This window comes from Carassius auratus, unplaced genomic scaffold, assembly GCF_003368295.1.
Source record: "Carassius auratus strain Wakin unplaced genomic scaffold, ASM336829v1 scaf_tig00021987, whole genome shotgun sequence".
In the NCBI taxonomy this organism is placed as follows: domain Eukaryota; kingdom Metazoa; phylum Chordata; class Actinopteri; order Cypriniformes; family Cyprinidae; genus Carassius; species Carassius auratus.
In genome coordinates, this window is record NW_020525149.1 from 280,131 (window position 1) to 291,435 (window position 11,305).

Below are 11,305 nucleotides of genomic sequence, written 5' to 3' on the forward strand. Positions count from 1 at the left end.
GACATTTTCTCATCCAGCTCATTTCTATTTCCAGGTCCGTGTTGTTAATTGTTAATATTTTTTTAATAAAAGATGATATTGATAAACGATGCAGACTTATTTTTACAGCTTTCTTGGATCATATTTACCAAGGGTGTAAATAATTGAGCACAACTGTAGGTCTACTTTAAGTTATGAATTATGCTTGATTGGATCTGTTTTAACATGTCTGTTGTTCATGTAAGCCCTAAAATAGAAAATGAAAGCACGCACAGAACAAGCTAGAACTTAATAAACAGGAATATCTTAGTTTATTTCCCTTTTAGTCTAAAATGGTCAGTGAAAAGATTTCTCCAAGCCTGTGTATCCCATTTTTGTTGCACATTTGATATGTAATGCCTGTCTTAATAAATGCATATGTTAGTTATTTTATTTTGTTCTCTTACATTGTTTTTGCATAGGCATTTTAGTTTTTTTCTCAAACCTTATAATTAATGGGGACTTTTTTTTTTTGCTACTGTGTATTATAGATTGCATGTGAAATGATTATGTATTTGTTGTTTTTTGCTTTTCTTATTAAATTATAATCTTTTAACTCTTATTTATTATTTGAACTCTTTACAGAATTCAACTGATGGCTGTACTTACCCAAGAGGAGTCATGCTGAGTATGCAGAGGAACAAGAATTTGGTGGGGTTTTCTGTCAAAGCATCTTAAGACTCCATCAGACTGATCACCTAAAGGCAGGGAAACCTTTATATGGACATAATCAGAGACCTAAAGTACCTGTCAGTGAACAGGAATGCAAGTACCGCGATTTAACTCATTATTTAAGTTGAAGTTGTAAAGAAAGAAATAGATTCATGAAATCTGAGGGTGAAACGTTTTTCCTTTTTCACTTTGATGGACTAAAATGGACTAAATAATCCTCCTTTGCACTTTATATGGACATGTTTTTGCTGAGGACCATTATATCCACCATTGCTGTCATCATCGCCAGTAATTTTGAACTTTCCTTCTGTGGATGTGCCCGTGCTGAATATGAAATAGATGGAAAATGTTGCCCCATCTGTGCTCCTGGTAAAGTACAAATATTTACTTTAGATTCTGTACAATAAAAGCTGGAATACACTGCACAAACTCTGGACAGATTTTTTCCCAGTGTTTGCAGTCTGGAGAAGTTGATGTTAGTTGCCAAAAGCCTAAGCCAGTCTTCAACTTGTGGGCAGGCAAAATTTACATATTTTGCAGAAAATAGTGTATAATGGTAAACAATTGATTTTATCCAGTTGGAGATCAAACATGTTTAATATTTATGTCCGGGTTTTCCTCAGTAACCATAATGTATAATGCCTAGTGTTTTCAAATTTATGAAGATTTTAAAAGTTGTGTAGTGTATTCTAGCTGTGAGTAATGTTAACCAATATAACAAATAATAGAGTAATAATTTTACAATAATATAGTTAATAGATCCAACAGTTAAGTTATAATTTAAAGTTAAAAGTTATGTTTTAAATACAGGCAGCACAAAGATACACTGTTTTCAAACATGTATTACACAAGTCATTTAAACTATTGATTCAGTTTTGTTAAAATGCTGTTATGGCTATGTTTTGAATAACTGTGGTTGTAAGACACACGTGACTAGAAATGTCAAATCAGCTGATAAATCATGTGATGCAGCAAAGAGGTCACTTGACCAGAATTTTTTTCTTGAAAGTGTTTGTTTGATATGCAATCACTTTCTTTCAAGGAAAAACTTGTTTACCTTTCTTGTAGGGTACCATGTTTATTGGCATTGTACTGCTGACACCAGTACAACATGTTTTCCTTGTCCTCAATCAACTTACACAGATGAACCCAATAGACTCACAGAATGTTTTTCCTGCACTGTGTGTGATACAGGTGTGTGCCCATTAACTGATGGTAAAGAGATATAAAACTGTAATAAGGAAGTGCTCTGTAATGTATTTACACTTTCAATATGATGAGTTGCTTTGTTTTTGTGTCCACAGTCCAACACTTAAAAGATAAAAAGGACTGTACACGCTCTGCAGATACAATTTGTGAGCCTCAGGAAGGATTTCATTGCATTAAACTAAATAAAGCATCCTGTGCATTAGCAGTGGAACACACCGAATGTAAACCTGGACAATATATCAAACAGACAGGTGAGTGGATATATACTCAATTGTAGAATTTTAAAAACAGGGACAAAATGCGTTTTAGCTAATGTATTTAACCCTAGTAATTACAACAAAAAAATCAGTTTTACTGATTTATGTACAATACATTTTCTATTTTACAGGAACAGCATTTACTGATACAGTATGTGCAGGCTGCACAGATGGAACTTATTCAAATGGCTCTCTGACGGCCTGCTTACCACATTCAAAGTGAGAAGTGTCAATTTCATTTAAAGATTACTCTAAAACTTGACATACTAATATTACTGAATTAAATCTCTTCAGATGTGAGACTATGGGACTTACAGAAATGAAACCAGGAACATCGTCCTCTGATGCTGAATGTGAGAAAGTGACTTCGGTTGGTCTTATAGTTGGAGTCACTATAGTTCTTGTAGCTGTTGTCACTGTGGCTATTATATCAGCATACATCATATACAGAAAACATAAAGCAAGTCGTTCTAAGAAATGTAAGAACTAAATTCTTATTATAAAATTGCATTAAATGCTTATTTTAACGTTACTATAATTAACAATAGCTGTACTTATACTTTTTATATAGCAGGTGAATGTCGCACCCCACGAGAAGCAACTGAGGATGATGAAACAGTAAGTGAATATCTGAACAGTTCTTTATTAACACAGTCAAACATTTCAAATATGATTGTAATAGGAAGCACCTTACTATAATATTGATGTAGTCTTCAATCTAAAAGTACATAATGCTTTATTTTATTTTTTTATTCCTTTAAAGACGTTGCCGACTCAGCTGAACCTACTTTGATAAACCAGTGTTACCAGGTAAGAGCAAACAGCTGATCAATTGTATCTTTATATTATAATGTTTGGCTGCTCACATTAAACCTGCTGTGTCGTTCTTCCTTTGAAAAAGTGCTTTCTAGTAAATGTCCCAGATTCTCCAAATGACAACCATTTATTTTTCAGTACTGATTTTCCTTAAAACAATTAAGAAACTAAAGACATTACTACTATAGAGTGCATTTAATTGACTAGGGAAAAATTTATTATAAATTATTATATTATATATATTATATTATAATTATTAATTAAATATTGCTAATGTAATTATTTTCAGACATTGTTGTCTAGGCTAGTGAGGGGAGAAGCTTTTCTAAACTCTGAATAAGTTGAATCATGAACTTTGATTTGTTCTTTCAATTCACTTGAAGCAGCACATTCTGGTGGCACCTATAGTCAAACCAACATAACGAGAACACCAGTGTATAATGACACCTTTAGCAAATTGTTAAGTTTTTCATAAAGTATAACCTATCAAAATCATTAAATATCTTAAACATTAAGTATATATTTTTTTGTGTTTTTTATTTGTTTTTAGTGTTTGTGTTTTTTGAGAGGGCTTGCTATCAGGCCAATTTGAGACAAGGCCTATATAACATCACTCTATTTTTTCCAAATATGACTCATTAAAACTGAGCCTAAATTATAAAGATCACTGATCAGTTAAAACCATATTTCTGCTTCATTGGTCAACAAGATCAACTACCTTTGTGAACCATCAAAATGTACAAATCTAGTTTTTTTCACTACTAGAACCTGTCATTGCTTGATGTGTGTTCACTTAAATGACACAGTACAGTAAAATTACATGGCATTGTGGGGGGAAAAATGTATTACACAGGCCAATTTTGTGTTATTCATACAGGACATACAAGACTTTTTACAGATTATGAGGAAAAAATGGCTTAAGCACATCAGTGGATCAAAGGATTAATTATGTTTTTCTTTCCACAGAATCGCAACATGTTTTCTTCTCCACTAAGAAACACAAAAGTGTGTGCTGACATCAGGGACCCTTATAGTGTTAAAGTGTATGTTGATTTTATGACTATTGTTTTTAAATTTAAATAATAAAACTTTACAATGATGACCTCATGTTTATCAGCCATTTGTCCCAAAGAAATCAGTGACCAGCTTCTTTCTGCAATGTAAATCCACAATGTAGTTTTCTCTGGAGAGTGACCATGGATACACTGATTCTAACATCAACTGCAACCAAGAGAATATGGCAAGATAACTTTTTTTTTCTTTGTGAAATGCAATATCATACTGTGTTCATCATAATTAAGGACCTTCCCAACTGACACCTCATGTGCACTTCCGGTTTTGTGGACTTATAATGGTTGAACACAAAAGAAGATATTTGGAAGAATGTTTGTAACCAAACAGATCTCAGTCCCCATTGACTACCATAGTATATATTTTTTTCCTACTATGGAAGTCAATGGGGACCGAGATCTGTTTGATTCTGTCATTCTTCCAAATATCTTCCTTTGTGTTCAACAGAACAACTCATACAGGTTTGGAACAACCTGAGGGTGAATAAAGTTAATCTGGGAAAACTCACTTTATTTGAAACGTAAATCATTTAAAGGTGGGAAAAGCTGATTTAGGTCGAATAGCAAAATAAACTTGTATCCAGTCAGCAGTAAGGAGTTTGTCTTCTCATGATTTGGAGGAGAGAGCGTTCAGTGCACAGGATGGACTTAACCGAGCCAAGCCACAGAAAGATAAAATGTTGGATTAAAAACAAAAGAGGGCTAAAGCCAAGAAGTAGGACTCATATAAATATTGGATAATTTTTCCAATGCCTTAAGGAGCAGAATGCCTGGGATCGGAGGCCGAGGATGCTTCATTTCCACTCTAAATTTGTGTTGATATGTCATAAATCGAAACACCAGCAGCAGTTTTCTGTCTGGCAATTGTCGTATTGTGTATTTGAACATCACAGTAATGTACAGCTTCTGACTTTGCACGTGGTAAAAATATTAAAATTAAATGAATTTAAACGTAGTTGAATCACATGAAACAGCAGCAGACCGTTTGCGCCCTCTGTAGGTAATTGTTATAATATAGGAATATTACATTGTGCATTAAATAGTGTTGTTCAACTGAAATGAAATTTGTTAGAGTAGTGCAAGTCATGTAAACAAACAAATCTACGTAAAGGAACTAAACATAATCTATTTTACATTATCTATTGTATTTTGTCCATTTGCAATATTGATAATTTAAGGATAATTTGTGCTGGATAAAAAAACGAGTCAGCAACTAACTAAACATGTAAATGCAGTATTGAGCAGATAAATCACAGAAGTGACTTGACTTGTCTGGATGTTACAGGGACAGATGAGACACACGTGTGTTTATCCAGTGCCAGGGGCGTAGCCATCTTTTCAGAAGTGATGGGGGACAGAAAATTACACACACACACACACACAAACAGTGTGTTTGTGTGTGTGTGTGTGTGTGTATATATATATATATATATATATATATATATATATATATATATATATATATATATATATATATATATATATATATATATACATACTGTATAACATTACGATATTACATTTCTGTAATCTATATATCCTACCAGCAGTTTTTTTAACAGTAAGATTTTTAACGTTTTGAAAAAAGTATCTGCTCACCAAGCCTGCGCTATATTTCATCCAAAGTACAGCAAAAGCATAATTAGCAGAATTATTTCTGAAGGATCGTGTGACTGGAGTAATGATGCAAAAAAATTCAGCTTTGAAATAAATTACATTATGAAATATATTCAAATATAAACAGCAATTTTGTATAGGGTAGTAAAAATATTTCAAAATTTCACTGATTTGCTGTACATTGGATCAAATAAATGCAGGCTTGGTGAACAGAAGAGACTTCTTTAAAAAAAACATGAACAAGCTTACTGTTCTAAACATTTTTACTGGTAGTGCAGGCAAATATTATTTTTCTCTAATTTCTAGCTTTTAATTGTCTTAGAAATTCAGAACTGCTGGACATTAACAAATAGTAATAACGATTTGTTCATATACTACAAACACTTTTTATCACATAATAAGTCAGAATAGTTTCTATACTGTAGGCCTAATAAATGCTATGTCAATTAGCACTGTATTGTTCATATAATAGCCTACTTTATTTATCACCTGCTGGAGATTTTTTTGGATTTGAAAAAAAAAAACTAAACCGAAAACAACTGTTTTCATACAGCAATAGCTGGACGCTGTTTTCCATATTAGGAGTTTCCTGTTATGACTTCGAGTATGAATGAAACACACACACACACACACACACACACTGCAGGAGAGTTTAGCGCTCCGTGATGCTCATTTCGCCTTCTCGGTCAGAAAAACATCAGGTCATTCGCAGACTATCATGACTCTCTGAGTTTAAAACTATATTTATTCACACCAGCTCTTGAAACCCTCTATACGAACACACTTGCACGAAAAAGTGCGGGGGACGAATTTCCGTGATGATAAAAGTGGGGGGGAAACGTCCCCCGCATCATCTACGCCCCTGTCCAGTGCAGAGTGACCGATGAAGAAATGCTGCCATCAAAGGATTTGTGTAAGTACACTACAAAAATAAATAAATCATTTTAAATCTTAATTTGTTGTTTATTTTAATTAGTCTAATTTATAGAACTATTGCAGCATTTTTCTTATTCTTGATTTCTGCGGTTTGCTGCAGATCTTTTGTGGTGCAGCAGGACCTGCAGGGAAAGATGAAAAAAGGGATAAAATAAGACCTTATTTTACATCTTATGGTGCTATGAAGTTAATGTGTAAACACAGTGTTATGATGCATGGAGAACATTTGCAACAAAGAATTGAGACAACGAATAGGCTACTTCAGCAATTAAGTTTTATTGCATCTTAAAATAAATCGAAGGCACCCGTCGATAACTCTCTGTGTCTTTTCTACGAAAATGAAGGGGCCGCTACAGTAAAACTCGCTCTGCTTGCCAAAGGGAGACTAAAGCTTAAAGCTTGAACCATTTTTTCAAGCTTGTTAGCTCAAGAACAAACGTGAAAAATGGTTCAAGCTTTAAGCTTTAGTATCCCTTTGTCAAGCAGAGCGAGTTTTCTGTAGCGGCACTTTGATGCGCAGTAAACCCGGGTAGGAAAATCTGACGGGTAGGATAAAATGTCAGGACACCTGGCAGGAAAGTCTGACGCGAAGGATACGTCAGGACACCTGCTTGAAAGGCTGGACGTGTCTGTTTTTAACTCCGCCCCGAATGCAAGCGACTGCTCTTGTTGTTTGCCCTCTGTATTCCTGCTTCACGTCGAACATCTCGGTTACGTATGTAACCTTGGTTCCCTGAATAGGGAACGAGATGCTGCGGTGACGTCACCACATATGGGAACACCTCCGGTGTGACGAATGTCTGAAGCCCTATACCATCCCGCCAATCCTATTGGCCAAATGGCGCATAGCACCACCCTACGCATGCGCACGCATGATATACCTGGGTGCAGCGCGCCATTTCGCTCAGATTTCATGACTGAAGATGAAGAAGTTATCAAGGTACGGAACGGCCAGAACCGCAGCATCTCGTTCCCTATTCAGGGAACCAAGGTTACATACGTAACCGAGATGTTCCCTATCATAGGTCACTTCGATGCTGCGGTGACGTCACCACATATGGGAACGATATACCAAAACGCCTGACGTACCTGATAACTGAGATCCGAGGAAGCATCTGCTCAAGCGGAGAGAACCCGGGAGCCAGGGGCCATCCTCACATCCAGACTGTAGGACTTGATAAAGGTGCTCGGTGAGGACCATCCTGCCGCAGCACAGATATCATCCATAGAAGAACCACTGAGAAAAGCTTGAGAAGAAGCTACAGCTCGAGGTGGAATGAGCCTTAATCCCTAAGGGCGAAGCGAGTCCGCGCGCCTCATAGGCCAAAGAAATTGCCTCCACCAGCCAATGGGACATGCGCTGCTTTGTAACCGCATGGCCCTTACTTTTATGTCCAAAGCAGACAAACAGCTGGTCAGATTCACGCCAAGGGGCTGTACGATCCACATAAGTCTTTAAAGCTCTCACAGGGCAAAGACTTAGATCTCCTGACCCCAGCCTCAGCAGGTGAAAAAGCTTCCAGAACCACTTGCTGAAAGCGAAAGGGGTTAGCTGCGACTTTAGGAACATAGTTAGGCCTGGGCCGCAGCAGCACCTTCACAAGGCCCGGTGCAAATTCCATGCATGAGGGTGAAAACAGAAAGAGCCTGTAAATCCCCAACTCTCTTGAGGGAGGATAAAGCTATGAGAAGAAGTGTCTTGAGTGTCAGGAATTTATCCGATACGGTTTCCAAGGGCTCAAACGGATGCCCTGATAAACCTAACAATACAATGGATAAATCCCAATGAAGGAACTCGCACAGGGCGGAAAGGCCTCAGCCGCCGCGCACCCTGTATGAAACGAGAAACTAACGGATGACGCCCCACAGAGGCACCGCCTATGTATTCGTGGTAAGCTGAAATGGCTGCCACGTAAACCTTTAAAGTGGCTGGTGTAACGCCATCCGAAAAAACGCTCCTGGAGGAACTCCAGCACTGAAGCCACTGGGCAGTAAACTGGATCCACATTATGATTGCCACACCAGGCTGTAAACAGTCTCCACTTGAAAGCATATAAGCGTCTCGTAGAAGCTGCTCTAGAATTCAATATAGTCTCAGTGGTTTCGACAGAAAGACCGGGACATACTAATGCACTCCGCTCAATGGCCACGCCCACAGTTTCCACAGATCTGGCCTCGGGTGCCAAATCAGCCCCTGTGCTTGTGATAATAAATCCTGTCTGAGGGGAATCTCCCACGGAGAGCCCGCTAGCAGACTGATCAGATCCGCAAACCACGGCTGCGTGTGCCATCGCGGAGCCACCAGCAGCAGCTGTTCCACTCTGTCCCGCCGTATTCTGCATAATACCGCTGGGATCAAACGAATCGGAGGAAAAGCATACAGACTGGTCCTGGGCCAGCTGTGAGCTAACGCATCCACGCCCAGGGGCGATGGTGAGCGTAGGGAGAACCATAGCGGGCAATGCGTAGTCATGCTCGACGCGAATAAATCCACTTTCGCTTTGCCGAATATCCGCCATAAAAGATCCACCGTCTGGGGGTGTAATCGCCATTCTCCCTGTTCCAGAGCCTGTCTGGATAGCAAGTCCGCTCCGAAATTCAATCGTCCGGGGACATGAATGGCCCGGATCGATAGAAACTTGTTCCGAGACCACAGAAGAACATGCCTCGCCAGCCTGCACAGGGGGCGAGAGTGCAATCCTCCTTGATGGTTCAGATAAGACACAACCGCTGTGTTGTCTGATCTGAGCAGCACATGACGGCCGATCAGCAGATCCGTGAAATACTGGAGAGCCAGAAAAACTGCCAGTAATTCCAGTCTGTTTATGTGCCAGCTGCGCTGAGCCGCTGTCCATACTCCGTGGGCTGGCCGCCCTCGACACACAGCTCCCCAACCAGTCAAAGACGCGTCCGTCGTGACAGTCTCTCGGAAAGCATATATTCCCAGTCGCACTCCTGACAGGAGAAATTCGGTTGACATCCAAATTTTTTAGCGACATCACACACCGCCGTGTCACCGAAATCGTGCGATGCGGGAGACAACGGGGTGAAATATTCCGCCTTTTCGCCCACCACTGAAAGGGGCGCATTTGAAGCAATCCCAGACGAATCACGGGGGATGCTGCTGCCATTAGACCCAGAGCCTGAGGCACAATCTCACGGGTCACCGTGCGACCCACTTTGAAGTGCCGCACGCATGACGCAATCGACTGAGCGCGCGGAGAGAAAGCTTCGCTGTCATCGCGCGAGAGTCCAGATCTATTCCCAGAAAAGTTATCCGTTGAGAGGGAGTTAAAACACTTTTCTTGAAATTTGTTCGTAAGCCCAGGCTGTTCAAATGATTCAGCACAAGATCTCGGTGAGAGTGTGCTTGAGTCCGCGATTGCGCTAGCACCAGCCAATCGTCCAAATAATTCAACACACGAACGCCCTGGAGCCGCAACGGGGCCAGAGCTGCGTCCATGCATTTTGAGAAAGTACGGGGCGCTAAAGCCAAGCCAAAGGGAAGAACGCGGGTACTGATACGCTTTGCCCTCTAAAAGCGAATCTGAGGAATTTCCTGTGTCTTTGAACGATCTGAATATGGAAATACGCATCCTTCAGATCGATCGTAACAAACCAATCGTCTGGTTTGGATCTGAGACAGAATAGATTTCACCGTCAACTCTTGAATTTGATCGGTCTGAGTGCAAGATTCAGACGGCGTAAATCCAGAATGGGCCGTAATCCGCCGTTCCTTTTTCGGTACCACGAAATAACGGCTGTAAAAACCTGTCTCCATCTGAGGAGGGGTGTACTTCTTCTATAGCCCCTTTGCTCAGCAGAGCTGACATTTCCTGTCGCAGCACCGCCATTTCCGTAGACTTCACCGTAGTGGAGAGAATTCCGCGGAAAGGAGGCGGGCCTTTCCGAAACTGAATGGTGATCCGTGACAAACCGTGCGTAACACCCATTGAGAAATGCCGGCAAGCGGTTCCCACGCGGCCCGAAACAATATCAGCGGTTTCAAACTTCCGCTCCCTGCAACGCTGTCATACGCGTTAAAACGACCGGACACGAAAAACCCGTGGTGTTCGTGCACCGGGGAAGCGTATGCGCCAGAATCGTTGCGTTCAGTTGAGTATAATCCTGAAACGTGTCCACGGCAGGAATTAGGCCAACAGATGGAACATCGGGCTCTGCCGCTAGCGAAAAAGCGGCGGCTGCGCGAGCCGTCATAAACGGGCCGTTTGTGTAGGGTCCTTGAGTCGGCTCTCGCACTCCGAAAGCAGGATTGCGCAGAGTGTCTGAGGGAGCGTCTGTCATTACAGCTCGATCAATGTTGCTGAGGCGGCTGTTTGCGGGCGGAGACAATCAATGTTTGAGCATGGGGACTGCAATGAGAGTGTAGGATGCGCGAAAGCGGTCCGACAGCGCTCTCTAGCGGAGGGCACAGTCCCCTGGCAAGCAGCAAAAAGATGCAGGAGCTGCTATTCGGTACCCCGAGACGAGAGGCTTTAGCCGTCGAGGCCAGGTTCAAACGTTTACGTTTGACGCTGGTGCGCCGGAGGAAAACCCTAGGGGCCCCCAATCCTTACGAGGAGGCGCCATAGGTGTGGGTTCCTCTCGAGAGGCTGCTCGCATGGCGGTGAGAGGAGGTTGAGCGAGAACGCACGGGCGCTTGCCGGCGTTCAGACTCCCTGGGTCTGCGGGGAATCAGCTGGCGGAAAG

General features: G+C 40.8%; 1 protein-coding gene across 1 annotated transcript; it reads left to right on the forward strand.

Annotated features, from left to right (window-relative positions):
• Nucleotides 1–929: 929 nt before the first annotated feature.
• On the forward strand, nt 930–2,879 carry LOC113077216 (tumor necrosis factor receptor superfamily member 5-like). The gene is made up of 6 exons (XM_026249667.1): nt 930–1,059; nt 1,759–1,884; nt 1,995–2,150; nt 2,288–2,375; nt 2,451–2,635; nt 2,728–2,879. The coding sequence occupies exons 1-6, from the start codon at nt 930–932 to the stop codon at nt 2,853–2,855; spliced, it is 813 nt and encodes a 270-aa protein (XP_026105452.1). The 3' UTR covers nt 2,856–2,879.
• The last annotated feature ends 8,426 nt before the right edge of the window (nt 2,880–11,305 follow it).

Excerpts from the sequence above, each read along its gene's own strand:
- LOC113077216 (XM_026249667.1), top strand. The coding sequence starts at position 930 with ATGTTTTTGCTGAGGACCATTATATCCACCATTGCTGTCATCATCGCC. Across the intron at positions 1,885-1,994 it reads CTGCACTGTGTGTGATACAG|TCCAACACTTAAAAGATAAA; the intron begins GTGTGTGCCCAT and ends TTGTGTCCACAG. Across the intron at positions 2,376-2,450 it reads GCCTGCTTACCACATTCAAA|ATGTGAGACTATGGGACTTA; the intron begins GTGAGAAGTGTC and ends AAATCTCTTCAG.